This window comes from Exophiala aquamarina, assembly GCF_000709125.1.
Source record: "Exophiala aquamarina CBS 119918 chromosome Unknown aczIA-supercont1.2, whole genome shotgun sequence".
Lineage (NCBI taxonomy): Eukaryota > Fungi > Ascomycota > Eurotiomycetes > Chaetothyriales > Herpotrichiellaceae > Exophiala > Exophiala aquamarina.
Genome location: NW_013550586.1, coordinates 2,752,376 through 2,775,550, shown reverse-complemented (window position 1 = coordinate 2,775,550; position 23,175 = coordinate 2,752,376). Strand labels below are relative to the sequence as shown.

The 23,175-nt window shown below is 50.3% G+C and overlaps 10 protein-coding genes across 10 annotated transcripts; 5 read left to right on the top strand and 5 right to left on the bottom strand.

The window, feature by feature from the left end:
- Nucleotides 1-121: 121 nt before the first annotated feature.
- On the top strand, nucleotides 122-1,252 carry A1O9_02825 (uncharacterized protein; the record flags this gene model as incomplete). The annotated part of the gene is made up of 1 exon (XM_013408396.1): nucleotides 122-1,252. The coding sequence occupies one exon, from the start codon at nucleotides 122-124 to the stop codon at nucleotides 1,250-1,252; it is 1,131 nt and encodes a 376-aa protein (XP_013263850.1).
- Nucleotides 1,253-2,707: 1,455 nt separating this feature from the next.
- Nucleotides 2,708-5,098, top strand: A1O9_02824 (uncharacterized protein; the record flags this gene model as incomplete). Its single annotated transcript, XM_013408395.1, has 1 exon — nucleotides 2,708-5,098. The coding sequence occupies one exon, from the start codon at nucleotides 2,708-2,710 to the stop codon at nucleotides 5,096-5,098; it is 2,391 nt and encodes a 796-aa protein (XP_013263849.1).
- A 527-nt stretch (nucleotides 5,099-5,625) lies between these two features.
- A1O9_02823 (ATP synthase (E/31 kDa) subunit) lies at nucleotides 5,626-6,451 on the bottom strand (the record flags this gene model as incomplete). Its single annotated transcript, XM_013408394.1, has 3 exons — nucleotides 5,626-5,776; nucleotides 5,843-6,351; nucleotides 6,422-6,451. 3 exons carry the CDS (start codon nucleotides 6,449-6,451, stop codon nucleotides 5,626-5,628), a joined length of 690 nt encoding a protein of 229 aa, XP_013263848.1.
- A 715-nt stretch (nucleotides 6,452-7,166) lies between these two features.
- On the top strand, nucleotides 7,167-9,107 carry A1O9_02822 (uncharacterized protein; the record flags this gene model as incomplete). The annotated part of the gene is made up of 2 exons (XM_013408393.1): nucleotides 7,167-7,208; nucleotides 7,269-9,107. The coding sequence occupies 2 exons, from the start codon at nucleotides 7,167-7,169 to the stop codon at nucleotides 9,105-9,107; spliced, it is 1,881 nt and encodes a 626-aa protein (XP_013263847.1).
- An 803-nt stretch (nucleotides 9,108-9,910) lies between these two features.
- Nucleotides 9,911-10,777, bottom strand: A1O9_02821 (uncharacterized protein; the record flags this gene model as incomplete). The annotated part of the gene is made up of 1 exon (XM_013408392.1): nucleotides 9,911-10,777. One exon carries the CDS (start codon nucleotides 10,775-10,777, stop codon nucleotides 9,911-9,913), a length of 867 nt encoding a protein of 288 aa, XP_013263846.1.
- A 535-nt stretch (nucleotides 10,778-11,312) lies between these two features.
- A1O9_02820 (40S ribosomal protein S23) lies at nucleotides 11,313-11,930 on the top strand (the record flags this gene model as incomplete). Its single annotated transcript, XM_013408391.1, has 2 exons — nucleotides 11,313-11,574; nucleotides 11,752-11,930. The coding sequence occupies 2 exons, from the start codon at nucleotides 11,313-11,315 to the stop codon at nucleotides 11,928-11,930; spliced, it is 441 nt and encodes a 146-aa protein (XP_013263845.1).
- Nucleotides 11,931-12,757: 827 nt separating this feature from the next.
- Nucleotides 12,758-14,338, bottom strand: A1O9_02819 (choline-phosphate cytidylyltransferase; the record flags this gene model as incomplete). The annotated part of the gene is made up of 3 exons (XM_013408390.1): nucleotides 12,758-12,967; nucleotides 13,035-13,791; nucleotides 13,845-14,338. 3 exons carry the CDS (start codon nucleotides 14,336-14,338, stop codon nucleotides 12,758-12,760), a joined length of 1,461 nt encoding a protein of 486 aa, XP_013263844.1.
- A 1,161-nt stretch (nucleotides 14,339-15,499) lies between these two features.
- A1O9_02818 (protein phosphatase) lies at nucleotides 15,500-17,020 on the bottom strand (the record flags this gene model as incomplete). The annotated part of the gene is made up of 6 exons (XM_013408389.1): nucleotides 15,500-15,888; nucleotides 15,911-16,201; nucleotides 16,254-16,460; nucleotides 16,514-16,598; nucleotides 16,647-16,720; nucleotides 16,771-17,020. The coding sequence occupies 6 exons, from the start codon at nucleotides 17,018-17,020 to the stop codon at nucleotides 15,500-15,502; spliced, it is 1,296 nt and encodes a 431-aa protein (XP_013263843.1).
- Nucleotides 17,021-18,131: 1,111 nt separating this feature from the next.
- A1O9_02817 (uncharacterized protein) lies at nucleotides 18,132-20,687 on the bottom strand (the record flags this gene model as incomplete). The annotated part of the gene is made up of 1 exon (XM_013408388.1): nucleotides 18,132-20,687. One exon carries the CDS (start codon nucleotides 20,685-20,687, stop codon nucleotides 18,132-18,134), a length of 2,556 nt encoding a protein of 851 aa, XP_013263842.1.
- A 579-nt stretch (nucleotides 20,688-21,266) lies between these two features.
- Nucleotides 21,267-21,587, top strand: A1O9_02816 (mitotic-spindle organizing protein 1; the record flags this gene model as incomplete). The annotated part of the gene is made up of 3 exons (XM_013408387.1): nucleotides 21,267-21,341; nucleotides 21,392-21,469; nucleotides 21,522-21,587. The coding sequence occupies 3 exons, from the start codon at nucleotides 21,267-21,269 to the stop codon at nucleotides 21,585-21,587; spliced, it is 219 nt and encodes a 72-aa protein (XP_013263841.1).
- Between the last annotated feature and the right edge of the window lie 1,588 nt (nucleotides 21,588-23,175).

Genomic DNA, 23,175 nt, shown 5'->3' with positions numbered 1-23,175 from the left:
ACCACAAGCAGCAGCCAACTGACTATTCACCTGTTTGAGATACGCGGTGTTTGCCGGACTGAGGCGTCAAGTTTTTCGCGAACTGGCCGATCTAAAGTCCACGTGCTGAGAACTCAAAGTAATGCCTCAAAGCCCAGCGGGAACAACTTTTTCCACGTTGACTACCCAGACCCGGACCCAGACCCAGTCGACGGCGAATCCAACAGGTAGCCACTTACAGTTTGGTGGTGTCAACATTGCCGGCTTCGATTTTGGCTCATATGGTACCTGTGGCAACCACCATAATCCCCCATATGTCAACTCCAACAACTACGTTGCACAAATCCACCATTTTGTCCACGATGACAAGTTGAATGCATTTAGACTGCCCGTATCATGGCAATCTCTCATCAACCAGTTTGGTGGTGCGGATCTTGGCACGAACGCACTTAATGAGAATCACTTTGCACAGTACGATTCGCTTGTGTCGGGATTCCTGAATTCTGGGGCTGCTTTATGCCTGATCGACCTGCACAATTATGCTCGCTTCAATGGCAAGATCATTGGTCAAGATGGACCGAGTGCTGCTCAACTTGCTAGTATCTGGTCTCAACTCGCCACCAAATACGCTTCTCAAGGTCGAGTCGCGTTTGGACTCATGAACGAGCCTCATGACGAGAGTTGCAACTCACCGAATGGTGGAGTGATAAACATAAATGGCTGGGCGGTCACAATCCAGACTGCCGTGAGTGCCATCCGCCAGGCAGGCGCCATGAGTCAAATGACTGTACTTCTGGGCAAGGGCTGGACCCATGCAGCCACTTACCTGCCCTCGAACGCGGATGGTTCTGGCCCAGCGCTGATGGGTATCATTGATCCAGCTGGCGGGACTTCAAAGCTGGTCTTTGAGGTGCACGAATATTTGGATTCCAATAACTCAGGCTGCAACTGTAAATGCGTCACCAACAACATCGACACAAGTTATGGACGAGGCGGGCTCTCCAATCTTGCGAACTACTTACGGTCGAATGGTCGTTTCGCATTGCTCACTGAAACCGGTGGTCTGAACAACGCGAACTGTTCAACATACCTCTGCCAGGAGCTGAGTTACCTTGCAAACAATACTGATGTTTCCCTCGGTTATACTGCCTGGGCAGCTGGAGGATTTGATGCGAACTACGAGTTGACGTTGACACCAACCCAGAACGGGAGACAGACACATCCCTCGTCCAGAGTTGTGTTGCAGAATGCTTCCAAGGACACTGCTGAATGATCCATGAGATGTAGCGCCTCCTGGTTCGACACTTGGAGCGAGGATACTTACCTCCATAGAGACTTAGATATCTTGTCACTTTGTTTACATGGTTTAACCTTTGATGTGTGTAATTATGTAGAGAGATTGTAAGAACGGTGCGGCATTCATCCTGTCGACGAAAACGGCACGGCAGCAGATCATCTTTTGATCCGCCATACACATATCTTCAAAAGCTCAACGGCTGAAAATTTCGACCTTGTCGTTGAAGTTCGTCTTCTTTGCGTCGGGAGGCTTAAGTTGAGCCTGAGGAATACTAGTCCTCACTCACAATAAGCCCTTGCAAGCAAGCATACGCACGACTGTGAGACCCTCATGCGCGCCCAGTCTGTGCTTGATGATGATTTCAAATGCGTACTCTTCCAGAGAACGATCTTCTTTCCAAGGGTGCCTTCAGAAAGAAGCTTTGTCATCCATTCATATCGCTGCACCTTATTTTTGATTAAGATGTTGCTCATGATTTGAGAGCCTTCACTGGTAGCCTCAAGAATGGTAGAAAAATCCTATAACCGATTCTGTATCTGCTGTGCTGGACCTCTGGTGTGAAAGCTCGGTTCGTTTTGTAATCGGACAGATGAAGGGAAAGTATATACTTGGTAGTGGAGTGGTGACAATGGCACACCTGGAAGTCGGGGGCGTGTATCATTCTATCTGCTTTGATGCTGTCGCATCTGCTATATCCCAGCCGTGGTGATGGTGTCTTTTTTAATTGCTGCCTGGGGCTGATCGTTTCCTTCTGACTACCCTTCTAACTAGAACACCACAACAACCCGAAATAATCCCGTTGCTGCCCCCTCCGAGTTGTTGACATCCAACCCGATGAAGTCAGGCATGAATATGATTCTTCTGAATTCACCATCATCGAGGACTACAAAGCTTACAAAGCCAGGTCGAATGTTAATCCTTCACAATGGGCGTCCACGCATCTCCTGCGAGACTGCGAAGGGAGCTTGCCGCAGGTTAGTGATGATTTTTGGATGAATAAACACAGAGTATTTGATGAAGAATCCTTGAAGATGCCTAACCCACCAGGAAGCCTTGAACCCTTTCCCCTCGGATGCGCCTCATTCATGCTGCAATGGCCTGGATCCTTCCGAGACCCTATTTAGTTACCAGGGGCTCTCGGGCGTTCGGGATTCTTGCCGGGCCTACCTGAGGCGCCCCTCCCAAACTGCAATGGCTGCACTACCTGGGCGGCTGTGACATCACGCGGATTCACGCGTTTGCCTTAAATTTGGCGCGTGCAAGGTGGAAGCGATGCAACTACCACTCGTTGGCTCTGCCTATGCTGGCGCAGCTCAACTCACTCCTCGCCATATATCGAATGCCTCTTTCAACCCTTGAGCTTGATTTGATTGTTGTTCGCTGCTTGTACTCTTTGAAACTCGTTTTCTGATATGTCCTGCAGTTGCTCCCATGCCTTCTCCAGCAAAGAAGCGCCAAATTTCTGATTTTTTTCAACCATATGTCAAAAGCAGTGTCCCTGCTAAGCGACCCTCACCATCTAGCGAGCAGGCATCACAGAGGAAGAGTCCAGTCAGAGATGTCTCTCCCACACGGACGCCCAAGGCGGTAAGGCATCATCAACTCGATGGAAAAGTCCGAACACCAACCGCTCCACCATTTTCTCCTCTATCCACCCCCAACTCCAGGTCATCCCTCCCAATTCGCAGTCCTCGCCCGAAGTCTGGGTTACAACCACCGACGACTTACCAGCGAGCCCCTCGATTTGGCTCGCAGACGAAGAAGGATGCTGCACCAAAGCCATCGACTCACAGTTTCAATTTTGCCGATCTGCCAGGATCGACGCAAGTAGCTGCCAGAGGTAGAGAGATAATTGAGATTCGCGATTCAGACGAAGACACAGATTCACTGGTTTCGCTGGATGATATTCTTGGTAGGCGGAAGGATGAGCATACAACTTCTTGCTCGTCATCTCCAGATGTTGACGAGGATCAAATCGAAAAAGAGAGGGTCAAGACCTTGAGTCTATTCACCCACGGCCGGTCTGAACCCTTGGTGGGTAAGGACAAGCTGCGAGCACTGTATGCACAACAACATGCTCAGAAATTCGACATCAGGGGTATCCTGGGCGATCACTTCGACGATCAGGAGACCGAGGAGAAAGTGAAGAAAGCGCAAGACAACTACAAAGAATCTACTAAGCCACAATTACAGAACCGGAGCTGGGAGGTCGATCGAAAACTTTTGGCCACGGTCGCAACCACTGAAGACGGTGACGAAGGTGTCTCAAGGCTCCTGAATGCTGTGCAGCGTCAGGAGGTACTGAGTTCAAATCTAACCTTTTCGTTCTTTCGCCCAGTTGGTGATGATGATAGGGCCTGTACATCAACAGCACAGGACCCTTTCCCCGAAGCTAGCATTCCGCACCGTCTCTGGCGCCCAAAGGATGATAGAGCCAGGTCAAGGGCATATCTATCTGGTCATATGGTCGAGCTTGCCACGAGAAGACAATTGGGAAGTGATGTATTCAAATGGACCTTCCACAATGTTGTGCATGAGTCACACGATGGAGTTCGGCAAGCATATATCAACTGTCTCTCCGAAGCGAGCGCGGCCTGGACCAGGACCAATATTACCGCTGCAGATGTCCAACGCGTCTTCCAGAACCTCGGAGCAGAATCTGCTAGTTTACAAGATTCCGGTCTAATCAAACCCAGGCCTCGTTCTACTAAAGACACGTGTGGAAGAAACCCGAAGCATCTTTTGGCAGCACTCCAACTATTTCAGCTTATCTGTCAAGACATGGACTTTGCCGCATTGAGCAAATTGACCTCGACTCTGTGTCGTTTGGCGATCGATCAACAACTGATGAGCGATGGACTGGTGTCTGTCAAGGTGGAAGAGTTGCTTCAAACAATGCTATCATTTACAGACTTCGACACACAATCGCACGTCGTGGAGCGAATGATTGACGACGTTGGGCGCCGTCTTGAAACACCATTGCTACAAGCTCGGCTTCTCGCTCATGTTCTTCCCGTCTCACCCACAGCATGTCGGACACGTGTTCTTCTGGCTCAAGCATTCCTCTTCGGAGCCGACAAATTCCATTCGAATAAGCCTGCGCCGTTCGAGATCAACCTTGACTCCTTGACACAACTCATCACCACCTCGCCGTCCTTCAACACCACCCGCCATAAAAGCTCGGATCCATTGGATTATGCTTCTCTACGCTCACTAGCTCACATCTTAGACGTAGCCATTGGCGATGGCGGGCGTCCACCGAGTTTTCCCTCACGGGGTGAAGAGATCGTATTCAATCGATCGGTCGATCGTCTTGCAGACGCAGTTCGCGCAACGTTCATCTCGATCGTCGACACGGGCGCTTCGCATATGAGTCGCACCGAGGCCAAGGATGTGCTGCAAGCACTCCACTGGCGGCTTTTGTATAGCGTGCGTACGGAGGTCCGACCGAAGAAAAGTATCTTCGATGCAAAGACTGGGAAGACACGGGACGGCGAGGCTATGAGAGGGGAAGACAGGGCCCGAGATTTCTTGAAGCATTTCTTAGATCGGCAAAAAGGCAAGGAACAGGGCACGAAGCAGCAGCAGCAGATGCCTCTTGCGGATCAACAGGAACAGGAACAAGCACCCAGCGGACCAAGAATAGATATGATGGCAGAAACAGACACGCTTATTCTAGAGGCAGAGAACACCGAGCCCGAAGCTCCCGCTAACAGCGCGAGTGTCGTGAGCAATGCGACGACCTCTACCGCCTCCTCGGAGACCATCTCTGAACCGTCGGAGACAGAAACGGCGATCCGGGCGCAATTGGGGTTGAGTTGAATATCATTCAATTGATGAGTGAGGTGCCGCTGCCAGTGTCAGAGGGTGCTTTTGAGTTGTTTCTTGATATTTTGATTCGTCTTTTCGTTGCATGATACCCTGGGACAAGGATATTGGTACTGAGTTATGGACAACGCCGACATTGCAATGTAACGTCTATGAGACAGCGTTTGGGATTGTCGTTTAGATCCTGGTGTTTTTCAAATCATGATGAGCAAGTTATGCTATGCACGATGAACAAGATTCGTTAGGGCAGGGTAATCACGAGACGTTGGTGCTTCTTCGGATAGGCATGGTCAATCCTCCAATATTGATGTCTCTGGCATATCTACTAGGATGTTACAAGTTTGATCGTTCAAGCTTGTCAGCGACCGACTTGCCTGTTTCTATCATTTGCTGCCAACCCCACCCCAGCCTCTTATAATGGATACCAGCCGTGAACAGACATAGCAGTAGTTGCCATTCCGGGCTTAAACACACAACTCCACAAGCTCTAGTAAACACTTTGCTTCCGAGTTTCGAGAAGCTTAGTCGTGGAACTTTCTGTTTTGGTTCTCCCCGAAGAGGGTGGCTCTAATGCTGGGTAGTGCATCCGTCTCGAGCATGCGCAACCTCTCTTCAAACGTATTGTTGAGTTCGATTTTACCGCCACTGCCGTAGAGGAAGACACCTCCGGCTCTGTAGCGTATGTTAGCATTTGCGTGCCTGATTCGTTCTCTTGGAGATGACGAGCGAGCCACTTACGAATCTTGAGGTAGCCAATCCTTGTCCTCAACCACGACCTCTACCTCACTCCCAAAGTTCTTTTTGTACTCGTCGGCGGCCTTTTTGCTGGCTGACGCGGCCTTGTCCTTATCGGCCTTTCTTACTCTGATGCTCACTTTCTTCTCTGCAAGGATATACAGGCCCTCTAGAATCAAACCCTTCAACGTTTCCTCGTAGTTGTTGGTCTTGCCGGCAGCATCGTTGAGCTTCTTCCGAGCATTCTCGAATAACTTGTCCAGCAGTTCTTGACGGGCAGACAGTACCTTTATGCGGGTCTTGTTGGCGGTGGTGGAGCGGGTGATCTGCTGGGACATGGAGGCTTGTTTGAACTTCTTTTCGTATTGATTGTCGATGGCGGCGATCTCCTCCCGGACGAGCTTGGATTTCTCAATGGCGAATTCTTCGTCAGCCTTTAGTTGGATCTCACGAGCTTTCTCGAGGGCTTCTTGCCGGATGAAGGCGGTCATCTTCTTTAGCTCGGATGCGACCTAGGGGTGGAGGGGTTGGTTAGTTGGATTGCTGGGTGAGCAGTGGGAAAGGGTGGACAGTTCAGCTTACCTGGTCGTCCGAAAGAGCTTGAGACGACATTATTGTGGTGGGTCGTCTGTATTTTTTGTTGTGTAAGGCTTAGGGGAAGCAAGTTGTTGCTTTATCCAACCAGCTCGTGTTGGCGAGGAAGCAGCAGGCACGGGGCCTAGATCTTATTGACGGCAGGCGGAGATCAGAAACTGCGACAGGTTTCTACAGACTGCGCGTGATACAAAAGCTGCGTTATAGTGAGACAGCTATACCAGGGTCTTTGTGATAGCTGTAGAGAGTCGGTGGCCAGCTCCTGGACAACAATCAGTTACTTGTTCTTCCAGTGGTACGAAGTAGTGAGAGCAGCAGCCCCAGGATTGATACGGGCGGTGATTCGTTCTGCCGCAAGACAACTGGGCATGAGGGCTGTGATTGGCGGAGTCAAGCCAAGGCGAGCTAGGCCGACTGCGGAATGGATTTCGTCACAAGTCACAAGACGCAAGGCTCGCCCACCTATACAACACAGCCTTGCCGCACTCCATGACCAGTGACCACACCGCTGTCACCGTCATCCCAACTTCCCACCACTGTCATTCTTCCCTTCACACCTCTCCTTTTCTTTCTTCGCACTCGTTCGATTTTCATAAACTATGTGTTGACGCCCGAAAGCTCCATGACTCAGCATCCACAATGCTGCGCTCAGTAGAGCTCCTCCGGTTTACACGCATGGACACCCGCAGCTTTCAATCTTCATCCCCAGCTCCACTATCCTCCTATCTGCATGATGGGCCAGCTCGGTGACATATCGCCCGAGGGGAGCGTCGCCGTAAGTCATTGTTATTTTGATACCACTGCTGCCGGGGTTGGTTGACTGACACTCTACTAGATTGGGATCATTGTCGGCCTCCTGTCCACCTCAATCCAATCCCTTGGCCTTACCCTTCAGCGCAAATCCCATCTCATTGAAGATGCCAAAGATCAACCAGAGACGCGACGTCCTGCTTATAAGAGAAAGAAATGGCAGCTGGGGATGCTCATGTTTGTCGTCTCCAATGTGGTTGGTAGCACCATTCAAATCACTACTCTCCCCCTTCCCGTTCTGTCAACACTGCAAGCCTCAGGTTTGGTCTTCAACACTGCATTTGCCACTATTCTGCTAGGGGAACCTTTCACTCGCTTCTCCATCGTTGGCACTGTTCTCACTTGTTCTGGCGCCGCCTTGATAGCCACATTCGGCGCTATAGCAGAGCCCGCTCACAGTCTTGGTCAGCTCCTGGAACTGCTCAATCAGCGCGATTTTATAATTTGGATGGTCGGCACTTTAATCGTGGTGGTTGGGACAATCCTGTTCGCCCATTTGTTGAAGATCTGGTCATCTCACCAGCACATCACCAAGAATCTCTCGAAATCAGAACGAACACGAACCGCATCGCTTATAAGCACAGGTGCCTCTCCCCGAAGGCCTTCTTTGCCTCAACTCACTATCGCGCACTCACTTGCAGCTCAACTTCCTCCGCCTTTAAAGCTGCGTCTCAGTCGACTCCGGCTCATCCGCGGCCTCAGTTATGCTTTGATCTCAGGCATTCTTTCCGCTCATTCACTTCTGGTCGCAAAATCAGCTGTCGAACTCCTTGTAAGGACGATTATCGACCATAACAACCAATTCAACCGTTTTCAGTCATGGCTAATTCTGGTCGCCTTGTTGTTCTTCGCCTTGACACAGTTGTATTACCTACATCTGGGTCTTCTGTTTTGCAGCACTAGTGTACTATACCCATTTGTCTTCTGCATTTACAATATCATTGCGATATTAGATGGTTTGATATACTTTCAGCAAGCCTCGAGGCTGAGTGCCCTTCATGCTGGGTTTGTTGCCTTGGGGACCGTCATTCTACTCTGTGGAGTGCTCGCCTTGTCCTGGAGATTGGACGATACGACCCCTGCAGAGGCAGCCCATCAGGCTCTACCTCCACGAACGCCATTAACACCCGGGATGGGATTGGTTCAATCTCCCTCCGAAGAACGTGGTCCACTATTTCCTTCAGGACACCGAAGGAGTTCGGCTTCCCCTTCGAGGCAATCTATCGATGAGCAAACCCCACTCCTTGTCGGACGAGCTCGACCACCGACCTTGACGCTGCGCACCCCTTCAGAGACTAACTCTGAGGGTATTTGGGCAGAGCTTGACGATGAAGAAAGTCAGCAAGACTATCTTGCATCTCTTCCTCGCACGCCATCTCCATTTCTGACTCATAATTCCAAGACACGTCGACGGGGGAACTCTGCCTCCTCACAGGCCGTGTCGATGGGGAGCCGGCGCAGCTCATCTGGCTCAAATACCCGGAAAGCCGATATGGAAATCGGTGGTCTCGGGGAGCAGGCAGCAAACGGCGCAAAGCAAAGCCAGAGCAGTGCACCACAGCTACAAGCAAGCCGGTGGGAAGGTGAAGATTCTACACATGCGAGGAAACGAAGTACATCTGTACGCTTCGCTAATGACGAAGGTCAGAGTCACGACCAAAGGCCGAATTCGCGTGAGGCAAGAGCAAGTCGATACTATCAGAGTGGTGGGACAAGCAGTGGCAGTAGAGGTTGGGTAGCGAACTGGCTTTCACTCAAGAAGGGGGATCAGCAACAACGCCAACAAGAAGAACAGGAACAAGAACAAGAACAAGAAGAAGCAAATAAAACCGATCCTAAACTGGAATCACCCGACAATCGGTGACGTGATGATATAGATATATTTCTAAATAGCGATAACGGCCGCAAAGACACCTCTACGCCAGAGTTTGATTCTGAGTAGTCAAAGACTTTTGACTTGGTTCTCGTAGCAGCTGTGAACTGAGATACTGTCATCAGGGTGCCATGCTATCGCTTGAGAATGGAGCAGACGTCCTTCTCTCCACACGATGAGGAACAGTGAGCCACCCAGCAGCAGCACATTGCCAAAACCCTGCGATGCAAACCCTGCGAAGCCGTCTCAACTACGCTGGCCTTACTATTAGTAAAGTCTCTCCAAATTGAAGCTTGAGGGACGTCTCTCATTTCCGCTTCAAATCTGTGGCAACCCATGGGCCTCCAAGTCTAATACCACACCCTTTTCGTTTCCCGCTATTTGTTGGCAGGAAAGCGTTTCGGAGGAGGTAGGGAGACAAGGACACCACGGATTCTGGGTAGGGCTTACACCACTTGCAGGATAATCTCCTTGTGCGTGGCTATCCAACTGTTTTGCTGACGTCGTGCTGCATTCGACATCGCCGCAGAACGACTTTAATTGTTTGCGTCGCTTCCGTGCATTCCGACGTTGCTCGGGTAGCCTCTTAGTAGATATCAAGAAACCCATGCGCATATATATTTGGCTCAACCGACTAACCGTTTTGCATTCGATAGCAGCGATACCAACGGGTATTTCCTTCGGATGAGTGTGGCATTAACTGACTCGTATTGGAAGCAGCGACAGTGGATGCATGAGAAACATAGATTGCCGAAAGCCTTTTTTATACTATAAGGCCGTCAACCCTCTCGCTCCTATTTAGCACTAGCAGGACTATCCGTCAGTCCAGTATGATCTGTCACTGAGCCACCTGTCTCGCTGTCGCTGATACTCTCATCACCAGTGGACTCGTCCCAGATCTCTCTTGATTCCCTTTCGACCCTCCGCATTGCACCGGCCACTTCGTCCAACTTGCTCACCACATCCAGCACGCCCCGGTTGACCTGTTGGAAATAGCGGTCGTTGGCTTCACGCCTCTTCCTTGCGAGGTGAATGTCCCGCTCCGTCTCCGCCTCGAGACTGGTTTTGTTTGTGAACGCGGAGGCTTTCCTCTCTGCAGGGGTGGCCTTGCTCTTTCCAGGGCTCGGTTTCGTGCCGAAGGAATCCGACACCGCGACGGCGGCATCAGCATCGGAGTCGGCGTCATGTTCTTGCAGTTCATCTGCTTCGCTTTTCGCCCACGCCTGCGCGAGGGACAACTGGGCAGCACGCAGGTCCTCGAGGGCCTTGGCGTGAGAGTTACCTAGGACGTGGGAAGTGTTCATGGCGGACAGTTCGACATCGGCAAGGGTCTTTTGCATCTCTGCCCAGAGACTCTCGGCGCGGTGGTCGTCGGCTACAGTGGCGGGCTGGCGCAGTGCGGGCCCAGAGAACGATGTCGCTTGTGGTACACGGGACGGCCGTGGCATCCGATGCTGTGCGTCAGAGTCTGCTGCTGCGCCTGGGGCCCGGTCGCCCGGCAAGGCGAGTGAGATGTGTGATGCATTCTTGGACGGCGGTCCCTGGAAAAGTGCTGGAGGAGGCAGCCGGTGGGTGGTGGTCCTCGTCGTATTGAGCTTGGGCCGTTGGTCGAAGGGTGAGGGAATCTCCAATTGAGGAGTCTTCCTCGTGGTGGAACTCATGATTTCTGGCAGAGAGCGGGCTCTCGCCGCAGGGAGATGTGCTATCAACTCGAGATCATCGATGTTTTAGCATGAGATAACTGAACCTTGTAGGACAGCCTTCAAGGGTGACAGAAGACAGATTCTGAGGTGAGTGATCTGGCACGTGACATTACATGATCTGACTTGATAGTCACGTGATCTTAGTCGTAAATATTCTGCCGTTGCACACCGTCTGAGATACCGACCGCAGTCTTGGCTTTCCCACAGAGACTTTGATTTCTTGGGTGCTGCGAACCTGAATTTTAATCGTCAACGACCTCAGCGCCGCCATTTCCCATTTAACCAGTATCTGCTTGTCACAGTCGCCAGTACGTATTTCATAAGCTTCATCCCAACCTATTTCGCTTTCCCGGGGCACCTACAAAGCTACAACGATCTCCCAAAACCCGCCCACAAACACAATCCCGTCTCTCACCTTCAGAAATCATCTACGCACTATCTAGCGAACTTTTGCGAGGAAGAGAAAGCAAGCTAACATTTCACTACCTTAGAAATGACAAACAGAGGCAAACCCCGCGGTTTGAACGCCGCACGAAAGCTCGTCGCCGCCCGCAAGGAGGGTCGATGGGCCGATCTCCACTACAAGAAGCGTCTTCTCGGAACTGCATATAAGTCGTCACCATTCGGTGGTTCATCACACGCCAAGGGCATCGTTCTTGAAAAGGTCGGTGTTGAGGCCAAGCAGCCCAACTCCGCCATTCGAAAGTGTGTCAGAGTTCAATTGATCAAGAACGGAAAGAAGGTCACTGCTTTCGGTATGTTTTGTCACCTCACATAAAACCTCCCCTCCTGCATCAGCATCTTTGTGTCCCACCCCATCTCTGTTTCGCTGCGACAGACCTTATGTTGAGCAGAAAGTGTCCCTCGCGACGTTTTTCACTCCAACGATCCAACATAATCGCACCACTAACACATGAATTTTACTCTACCAGTTCCTAACGATGGTTGCCTCAATTTTGTGGACGAGAACGACGAGGTCCTAATCGCCGGTTTCGGTCGAAAGGGCAAAGCCAAGGGTGATATTCCCGGTGTTCGCTTTAAGGTCGTCAAGGTTTCCGGTGTTGGTCTCAGCGCCCTCTGGAAGGAGAAGAAGGAAAAGCCCAGATCATAGACGACAGTTTCCCTCGATCAATCCCAATGCCAACCATTCAAACAACGGACGTGGTATCGTGCGGCTGTCATAAGTTCGGTGCGGGAGTCTAACTTCGAGAATGAGACAAAATATTACATGAAGCGAAATGTGTGGTGATTAGTTCTGGAGATTGAATGGCTAGGTATTGCTTGAACCTTCTCTGATTCTAGAAGGGAATTCAAGGATACAAAGGCCATCAATCTTGGGGAGAGGAGTCAGGAGAGAGCCTTTCTTCATTCCCAATAGACAAGGTCAAGGCACCGAGACGAGCTTGGGACATGCATGGTGTTGCAGCTCTGTCACCCATCATAGATGCCCGATCGACAAGCAATGACAAAAATGCGTTCTAAAAAGCTGCAAATCAGCTGTACTTCCGGGGTTCCTCTTGAATCTGGTGGGTGGGGAGTAATGCTTTCATGTTCGTCTTCGACACTCATCTATCAGGCTATGGCAATGGCATTTCCATTTTTGTCTACAAATAATTCAAACCCTGGCCCACTTTCTCTAATTATCATTGCTTTTTTGACTGTCCCTTCCCATCCCCAAACGTCCTGTTTATTACAACATTGAAAAAAGACAAGACAACAACCAAGAATAACTAACATAGATGTCGATTAGGACGAAGGGAGTGAGCGAGTGATACATTAAAAAGGCGTACTGAGGGAATCTGTATTTTCCTCCCTTTCCGAATAGACAACAAGGCTGTTCTGAAGCTGATACTCGATTGAAGCAAAGGCGTTGTTACTAGAGAGGGACAACGGACGGCAGATGTTCTTCCACCTATGCTTCTGGGCGAGAGTGATTTTTCAATGCAAGACGTCCAAGGCTTTGCGCCCAGATTCTTCTTCGTCAAGGTCGCTCACACTCTTTCCCTTGCGGCCTCGGACTGGCGGGGTTTTGAAACCGCTGAAATACGAATCCCCGTCGGGGCTGAGAGGGCTCCTAGCCTCGTCATCCTCACTCCCTGAAGGGCTTGGGGCTTGGCTATCATGTAGCGATCGCCGACGTCGCATCATCTAGGGTTTGAGAAAGTATGTGTTAGCTATTGTACGTGAATTTGGCTATTTCAGATGAATTTCTTACCCAGGATTTGACACCTCCGATCAGACCGAGACTGTAACCGGCCGCGAAGTCCTCACTCCGACTGAGTCTACCAGGCGAGTCGCTTCGTTTTTCTGCACTTCCGGGCACCTCAAGGTGTTTGAGATGCTCAAGCGCACTGACCGCACTGGGGCTCTTCAAACCGTCGCTGAGTTGTCTGTTAAAAGGAGATGGACTGGCCGGTCGAGAACTCTGCCAAAATTGCCGCAGGTCTCTCCCGATTTCACCACCCGCAGTGCTCCAGTTGGTCTTGATGCTATCCCTGAGTTCCGAGACGTGGCGTTTGATGTCCAGTTCGTTCTTCTTCAGCCAGCTAATGTTCAGCTCTTGACGGCTGGTTCCTCTCTTCAGTTGTCGGGCAATGTATTTTTCGTAGTCACGAACAATCTTCGTAATGATGCCAGTTGTGGATACACCTTCTGTTCGCTGCGTCACGAGGAACTTGCCCTCCTTCTTGATGGGTGCGTAAATGTCATCTCCTTCATCAGCACCATAGGGCTCATCGTCATGTGCAACATAGTCAATTTGATGTTCGTCGAGGAACTCGGGAGTCACGATCCAAGGACAGTTTGGGATGACTTCGTCGACCCATTTGCAATGACCGACTGTTTCGGCCCTCTCGCGGCCAGTAAGCACTGTGAGGCCTTTCCTTTTGTGTGTCTCTGTGTCGCCGGTCACACCGACGATCAGATAGGTGTCGGGGAAGGCAGTCTTAGCTTGCTGGAGTTGGCGCATGTGTCTATTTGGGTATGTTAGTATGGTTATAGAGCGGAATAGAAGAATGCAACAAACCCAAGATGGAACAGATCAAAGACTCCATCCGCGTAGACTCGAACTGGCCTTCCTATAGGAGGAGGATTTGTCTTGTAGCCCCCGATGGGATCTCTTAAACCCGCCTTTGGAACACTTTGTAGCAAATCCTCGCTGTCGTCGCTTTGCCTCTGCCTTTTATTTCCCGACTCCTCGATCTCATCGCTACCTTCTGTTGTACTGGAAGGCTCGCCAGGGTCCTGGACGTTCACATCCGGAATAGAGGCACCGTTGGTGTCGACAGGTTTAGCACCGGAACGGGTGCGTGCTCTCTTGCTAGGAGGAACGTTCAGGTCGTTCGACAGGCTGGGTGCATGCTTGCGTGTTCGGGTATTGAGCGAAGGAGAGTCGGCAAGCTCTTCGCCAGATGCATCTCTGGAGGAAGGTTGCTGGAGCTCCACCGCGGAAGACCTTAATCGCTCTGATGCAGAGGTACGTTTCCGTTTCGCGGAACCGGTGGATGACGGGGAGGACATGGTGGCGGTCGAACGCGAACTTGCCGGGTGGATTTAACAAGTTGATGGCATCGAAAAAAGACGAGATATGCGAAGGTATAACACTTGAGCAAGCAGCAAGCAGTGGAAAGAGTGTACTGTAAGATCACACCAGCGGTGCCAAGAAGGAGTCAATAATTTCGAGCGTGGAGGAATTAGGGGAAAGTGGTGCGAATAAGATACGGGGACAAGCAGTTGAAATAATGATTAGGTATTGTATTTATTGTTGACGAACTTACTCCCTATAGGGCGACGGAGACGGGAACGACGAGGGCAAAGGCATTGAAATGATGTGCATGGGCATGGCAAACGGGAAAAAGATGGCACCCACGTAAAAAAGGGAGCTGAGGTGATCTCTGAAGATCCCGAATAGGTTGTGATCACGCCAAAAAGCAGGGTATACGAAACTTTGTGTCTACAGAGAATGTCATTTGTCAATGGTATGCCGTCACGCACTGGGCCAGTTCAACACATGTGATCGCCAGCATTGCTTTTTCCCGTCCATCTCTTGGATTTATTGTACTGTGTCCCAAGCTGCAAGCCCACGTCATGGCTGGTATGCATCTCGCCATGCCATGGCCCATGGGTGGCCATGACCCACGCACAGGTTAGACTCGAAATTCGACAGGGAATACGAGAACACGAGAGAACGCGCCAGATAATACGAGGCGTGGATGCCAAACACTCACAGCCACATTACTCAGCCACAGATATGCAGCCACTCTCAGACCCACCTCGTCCACCCGCATCACTCTGATCAAAGCGTGGCATGGTGATCGTCCTACCTGTATGCAATCACTTCACGCCTTGAAAGTACGAGACTAGTTTGGTAGCGGGAATTGATGCAAAAGTGCTGATACTCTGTAGAAATGCACGACTTGAAACTCGCCCAACCGCGTCATGCACCATGTCTACTACCTGTGCATGTCATCGTCTGTCTGCTGTGTATCTCCTTCATATTGAAAGCAATTAAACCCTCCCTCACCAGGCGACAGCCGAGCAGCATTCGGGCCTTGATGTGGTTCTGGTCTGTCATACACCGGAATTCCGTTATTCCGTCACTTCGTCAACAAGCACGGGCTAAAGGGTATCTTGATTCGTGATGAAACTGGGTCTGCCTGGATCTGTCCTTACTTCATACATTCAGGCAGCCTTCTTCTCAGGCGTATCAGCAACTCCCTTGATCTCGGTACCTGGACCATGCGATGCGTCCCGATGGCTTGATACCTTGATTTCGTCACCAGCAGATTGTGGGCCTGGCGTTCCCTCTCGCTGACTACGAGTCGAGTCAATGTCTGATGTATCGGGCGTGTCTTTCTTGATTTGATTTGCCGTGTCCTTGTCTTCCTCGCTTTGGTCGAACATCTCTGCGTCATCTGAATCTGTCAACACTTCGGTGCCGTCTCCGAGGAGAATAATGCGGCCATTGCGGCCACCAAATCCTCTAGATCGGTGGTCTAGATCTAATTCATACTCATCGTCCGGGCTTTCGTGATCGAATTGATGCCTCACGCCTGGGCCGCGGAACTCAGCTATGCAATAGTCAGATAGGACTTGGTCTTCTGGATAGTGGAGGGAACTTGCCATACTCGGGTGGTGCGCATGGTCCATCACCGTCAGCCACACGTTTTGCAACAAGGTCGTACCATTCCTCCTTGGACTTGCCGTTTAGGAGGGCGATGACAATCATGGTCATGTTATCACAGCCTACGCCGCCAGTCTCACTATTGGAAGCCAGACAGTTATCCATCATGTTCTCGCATATACGTTGCAATTCCTGTTTCGCAGCAATGCCCCGACGGACAAACTCAATAACTGCTTGCGAAGATTGACAGTCCCATATACCTGCGCATTGGAGGTTAACATTCGTCATGTCGGGAATTGGAGTGGATCTCACCATCACAAGCAATGACAAGGAACTCGTCATCACTTGATACCTCATGTGTTATCACATCGGGGAAAGCAGTCACGATCTGTTGCTCAGGGGAAAGATCGGCGCTTTTCTTGAACTCGAAATCACCAATGGCACGTGAGAGCGCGAGATTGCCGTTTACACGACCGAAATCGACGAAACCACCTGCAGCACTGATACGAGCCTTCTCGCCTATTCACGTGTCAGCTAAAGCCCTAGGTACGATTGATCGTTGCAATCCATACCTTCGTTTTGTGGTTTGTGGTCAAATGACAGGGGCTTTGCTCGCCCTTTCACACCCAGCACTGAGCGGGAGTCTCCAGCATTGGCCTGAGCCCGTTAGGAAAGAAGGAAAGACGCTGGTGATCTTATACTTACAACCCATATCTTGTCTCTTGATATAACGCCGACTGATGCGGTGCACCCAGAGACTTCGTCCTCATACCGTGCATCTGTTAGTAATGTTAGTAATCCATCTGGCAAGAGGCCACGTCATCCAAACCATTCAAGATTGCATTGTCTGTGGCAAGGAACCCATCTTTGAGCGCTTGCTCGATATCTCCCTTTGAAAACGCTTGTTGTCTGGCCACAATCTTGTGTATGTTTTCACCAGCGAATTGTGCCACTTTCTCCCCACCATGGCCATCATACACTCCAAAGTACGACAAGCGTTTGTCAGGGGGCGCAGGCTTCTGCGTTTGGCCGTTCTTTTCAGGTTGTAGGTCGAGTACAGCGGCATGTGCGTCTTCCATACTTATGCGCCATCCTTGCATGGCCGAAAGGCCATACAGAACACAGTCATCTGACCCGCTATCGGATAGCTACGGGAAGGTCAATTAATTGCGACGATCTTTTGAAACGGGGAGATAAGATTTGGGAAAAGGTGTCGAGGAGGGTGACGCAGATCCGAGTGCGTTAGTGGCACAGGCAGCTGAGGGTATCTCTCTCCCACTTGAGGAGTCATAATTCATACCTTTTCGACAACGGGCTCCGACAGAGTCTGACCCATATTGACTAGCTCTTATTGGCGTGATGGAAATGGGATGTAGTAACGATCATATAATTGCACGCGGTGTCATAAGCTTTCGAAAGAGGCGGGGGGTAGACCGTGCAGAATTCGACGTGGGAGAAAGGGGAGAAAGGTGGGTTGGATAGTGTACGATGAAGTCGCGACGTCCAAACATGCACTCGCTGGTAGGAAGATAGTTTCGACTACAGATCAAGGCCAGTGGGAAAAAGTCGAGTTGTCGCGTGCAGGGATTAAAGATGTAAGTTGAAGGAGCAGAGTGGGTGTTGTAGGCTGGTCTTGTCTGGGTGCGATAAAATGACGAACTTGAAAACCGTCCCAGTCTCAAAGTCCCAGTGGCAGGCCCGCCTCCGAATTGCTACGCAACCCGTTACGGGCATGCACCAAGGTTCTTCCGCCAAGAGAGCAGGATTAACTTAAGTCCGACTCCGGCAGCGTGGCACCCCCGGCCCCAGGCACCCACGGGGGGAGACCAGGCGCTGATGTATAAGCCATCTGAGAGAGGCTGTTCCCCACCATCTCTTAACTAGACGCCGAATACAAGTGCCTTCACAGTCTTCTGCAATTACTCCTGCAGATATCCGGGGCTTTGTTTCTGATAACACTAGAGCAATGCCGTGACAATACGTGAGTGCCATATACGCTCAACTGAATGAAAATGTTGTTTCCCTAAGCCATAAAGATCCCCTCATTCATCGATCTATTCCATGTTGGGAGATGAACAACGCTATATAGATCTTCAGTCATCCTTAAATTCTAATGGGTTGAATTGATAATCTTAGATCTAGTCATCTTGTTTGGATTTTCCCCCAAGCCCCGACATCACAGCTCAAAATTCAGATATACCGCAGGCTGGCATGCTGACTACTCTGAGTCCTTGTCAACCCACTGGTTTCTACATTCACCATGGTTCGTTGGTCTGCAACCCGGCCTTGTCGCAAAGTGGTGGATGTGTCACCATTGCACATATTCTCTTGTGACTGCGTTAGGGGGCTGAATGGCAGACGCGGACCCACCTTATCTTGCCTCTTTGATGGGCTTTCATCTTCCCATTGACTGCCTGAAGATGCAACAGAATCAAATTGCCTGCTACTTGCAATACTGCCACCTCCTTTTTGGTTCATGATACTTGTGTCAGTGGCCTCGAAGTTGCTTTTCTCGCAATGAGACCGTGACGGAGAAAACAGTCGAGACGACCCTCGATTGGAAAAGCGAGCTGCCCCCTCGAGTCGAGTTCGAGCTCGCTCGGTGTGCCACCTCTGACGCTGTGCCTCGAAGCTCAGTGAGTCCTCAATAGCATCAAACATAGCACCTGAAGGCGAGGTTGCCCTCGCTGTAGTGCAAGCTGGCGCTGAAGGTGGAATGGGGAAAGAATCAAGAAGAACTGTGCTGCGATGCTTTTCACCCAAAGGACTTGAGGTCCTGGTATCTCGTCGACTGTGATCGATGCCAGCGTCGCTTATAATCCCTGCGCCGTGTCCTGCGCCACTTCTCCTATGCGGAAGTCCGACGGACGGATGGATTATTGAATTTCGCAATGCCTTTCCCATCGCTCTCGCATCGCTCATCCGCCGTTGGCTGTTCGCTGTTCTTGAAGGAGATGCTAAGATAGTTTCCTGTGCACGGAAAGGCTGCCATTCTCTCATGGAACTGGCTTCTTTACCTTTCATGCTCTGTGCATGGATTGAAGTTCGCAAATTTCGGGCCTCTGCTTTGTCTAGATCCGAGTTGCACAGTCTTGGCATTTGTTGTTGCTCAAGCGGTTTGGAGCCTGATACTCTTGAATTGGCTTTCTGCAATGAATCGTTGGACCATGCAAGATCGATTCGGGGTGGCCTGAGAGGAGGGTTGCTCCTGACGGGTTCCGCATGTTCGATGATAGACATTATATTCTTATCTCCTTTCCCACGGCTTCTTCGCCGGCGCAGCCATAGAAGAACACAAATCAAAGCTACGACAACCGCCCCCACGACAGACAAACAAATAGCAAGCACAGTAGGTCTCCAGTCTCCTTTCGAAGTATGCGGATTGGTGGTGGTCGAAGAGGTCGCTGTGGCTCCAATAGAAGCACTTGGATTGCGTGGCAGATCTGTCCCATCAATAATTGGCGTAGTTGCAGTGGGCTTGACACTCGTTACCAGACGAAGAATGAGAATCCCTGTGGCATTCATCGTCATGCTCTGAAAAGACACAGAGATATTCCAAACAGCTGGCGACAAATGCAGAGGTACTTCGCCATACAAAGTCAAGTTCGTAGCATTATAGTTGAGCCAACTCAGATCATTTCCAGGGCCGGGGTCGAACCACATGGACGGGTATAAGTTTCGAATATCAAGTGTACACACGAGATACTCTCCTGCCGAAGCCTCGATATCTGCAACCACACCTAGTTGTGAGACTGGCAAGTCCATAAATACAAGAAACCATGTTGCGTTAGCCACATTATGGAAGACATCTGTTACAGATATTGTGATGGTCGTGTTCGCTTGCGTCTTAGGTCGGCCACGTAATGATATTTGGCCCTCATCCAGTTGTACCCAAGGCGGGCCATCCACGGTAACGCTCAATATTTGGTCGTCCCCAATCGGCTGGCCATCAAGCATCAACGAATCTCTTAGAGACTCTGTTCTCCAGAATTCTCCCGTGGAAAGAGCGGCGCTGTGAGACGGAGTTGAAAAAGCCAAAATATGAAACTGAATAACGATGTTGAACTCGGCGATGGCCTCTGCAAACCCTGGCACGTTTGAGGCAATCAAACGAAATCTGAATTCTTGTGCAGGAGGTGTTGTTGAAATTAGAGGCGGGGTATCGCCTGAAAATAGAAGCTCTACAGCGTCGAACTGCAGCCATGAAGGCAATGGGGTGTTGTCGGCGGATATCGCGTAGTACCTGGTGGCGGCGGTAGTACCACTGAATAGGTTCCCATCAAATTTAAATGCAAACGGCTGCGAAGGACGTAATAGCAGAGAATGTGGCCCTGAGAATGACCCAAGGTCAAGCAAATGTTCCTTAATGGGCTCTTGCACTGCCAAATCATTGGATTCAGATACAACAAGAGTAACGCTGTCGGTAGCGTCCCCAGTCACATCTGATGCCGTCAACTGGAAACTTGTGGCTCCCACATCAATTGAGCGAGGTGTTCCCGAGAGACGTCGATTAGCAGTGTCAATTTTCAACCATTCCGGACCACCACTTAAGGTATAGGAGATTTGGGGACTGTTTGATACAAAAGTCGTGGCGGAAAATTCGAAGGTGTAAGGAAGTAAAGCAAGTGCCACGGGTGGGACTTGGGAATTGATCGGAAATGCGAGATCTGGCACGCATAAAACCGCCTTTATCATTAGGACAGATAGACTTCCCAATAAGGGAGTCTTGCTTTCAATGAAAGGCATTCATAAGGTCTGACACCAACGCTCGAGGATCGAGAGGGTGATGAACACCTTGAAGGAATAAGTATGCGAGTAAGCCTCGCCGCGAAGGCTCGACAGGAAATTTGCACACATTTTATCATGTTTCTGAGGGGCTGGCATCCATCGGAGTCCTTGAGCTCTGCAAGGGGTAGCCGCGCAGCAAAGAGAATGTGCCACTACGCACGCTCCCGTAACTCCTTTCTGCGAAGGGTGTCATACTGTAACCCTAATCTGCTTCGGAGCACGATCATCTACAGAGTCTTGCAGGAGAACCTACCTTTGGTTCCTAGGTAGGGAGCTTATGGATCAGGGATGTCTTGGTGAGCGGAGAGGTCAATCATACAGGCCGTAGCCACGAAAAGACCACACGTGGTTATTCTCGGCCTAGCCATATTTGGATTGGCGTGTTTTCACGTGTCCTTTCCTACTACACGTTGACTTCCAAAGTCTTCTTGCAATCACAAGAATACAATACAACCACGTTGTCCTACAAATATTTCGTGCCTGAGCCCGTGTCTCCCGTTTGGAAATCCAGATTGCCTGTCAAGGATTAACGAAAGAATGCCTTCTATGGAGACTAAGCGCGAAAAGGCAAGAGAAGTTGTTGACATCTTGGAAGAAATCTCAATCCTGCTGGTAAATGTACTTATGCAGCCATGGAGACTTCTGTTGACAAAATCAAATAGGATACGCAGCTTGACCGCACTCAATTGTCCCTTTGTATCTCATTGATCGAGAATGGCGTTAACCCAGAAGCCCTTGCAGTCAGTATTTACTATGCAATTGACAAGGCCTACTACTAAAACATCAGTTCAGACTGCAATCAAAGAATTGAGACGCGAGACTCAAGACCTAGAACAGGACTCCGGGATTTCCGAATAATGGGATATTTGACAGCCAATGAGCCGTTTTACCTACGATAGCATAGCCTTTGTTTTGAACACCCCAACTTAACCCTGGTGAGAATTCGGACCTTGGCCAGACGCCTCAAAGTCCCTCAGGAATCGGCCAGCTCATCTTTAGTGTGTGCACCCTACGGATGTCCCGCATCGAATCTGATGATACGAAAGAACAAGGTCCGCGGCCGAAGTGACTCTACATCGGTTATCATGCCGTGCATCCCTAGTAAATGTTGAGCGTTCACGGAGTCTGTTGATCGTGTTTGACTTTGCTCGCACGTGTGCACTCAGCGTTGATGGCGCGACCTCAGCGGTGACGAAAAAGTCTAACAAGAAGACTGTGCCCTCCCTGTGAGCGAGATTCTGGCACTAGTCGAGTTGTGCTATAGCTTTCTTTGTTCAGAAATGGCTAGGCCCGAGCTTTTGATGCAGTGATATCCCGGCGCAAAGAGTCAACGGTAAAGTGGCTTGGGATATTCAGGCGCAATGTAGTGTCACAACAAAATCATCAACAAAAGTCATCGACGAAACCAAGATGGGTTGATACGCTCATATCGCCTGAAAATGTGATATGCCGCGTCCTGGATGCACAATCGAGGTCAACAAGACAAGCTATATACACGTAACCAATGGTGGAAACTAGGAGGGGCCTATTCAGATCATCTGTTGGCCTCGCTCTACAGATCCAAATTGTTTGCTGCAAATTATGCTCCGTACCTATAGCTCGATGAAGGTTTTGAAGTTGAAGGAACTCTGTATCACCTAATAATCAACTTATCAAGCAGAGGAGAGGCTTACAGTACCGTTAGGCTCAAGGATAATGCAGGTCGACAAAGCTAATTTTGTGATCCGCGGAACAGCACGCTCCACGGAGCAACAATCGGGATATTGAGTTCGACAACTGAACCGCTCTGCAAGTCGTAAGCGGCCACGAAACGGCTTGCGACATTCATTGCCAAAAAGTTGGATAGTTCTGCTCAGAAACCAGCTGGAGGGAAAAAGCTGTTGATTGAAATGACGTAGACAGATTGGAGGGAAATGACGATCTCAAGCGTGGCTGAGATTTCAGGTGGTGCGCGCCCAGCTCGGGAAGCTCCAGTCAAACGGGTGGCGCTGCGACGATCAAGTCGCTAGAGGCGCCCACCAGCACGACCGCTGACCACCAGGGTGGCTTTTGTTCAGAAACAAAGGAGGCGCTTGCACTCATTCGTTCAATACCAACCAATCTGGACTCCACCTCTGTCATTCAAACCCTGGTGTTTCTCTTCAAAGAGGTCCGTTCTCACCACCAGCCATCACTTCTGTCCAAACATCGGCCACAGAAAACACGGTCAATGCAGGTTTTGACGCAATTGTAAATATTCCAGGTGAGTCGCCAGACAAATTGTTTATTCTTGGCCTATATCTGTACATTATTCTTAAACCGTTTGCTTTCCTGCATCGCCCCTCAAGATTTCTGCCAAACCACTCTGAGCCACAGACATTTGGACATCAGTTGTGCTTGAGTAAAGCCCTTGCCCTCTAACCCATCCTCAACCTTGACATACATACTATCCTACTATCCAGACAAC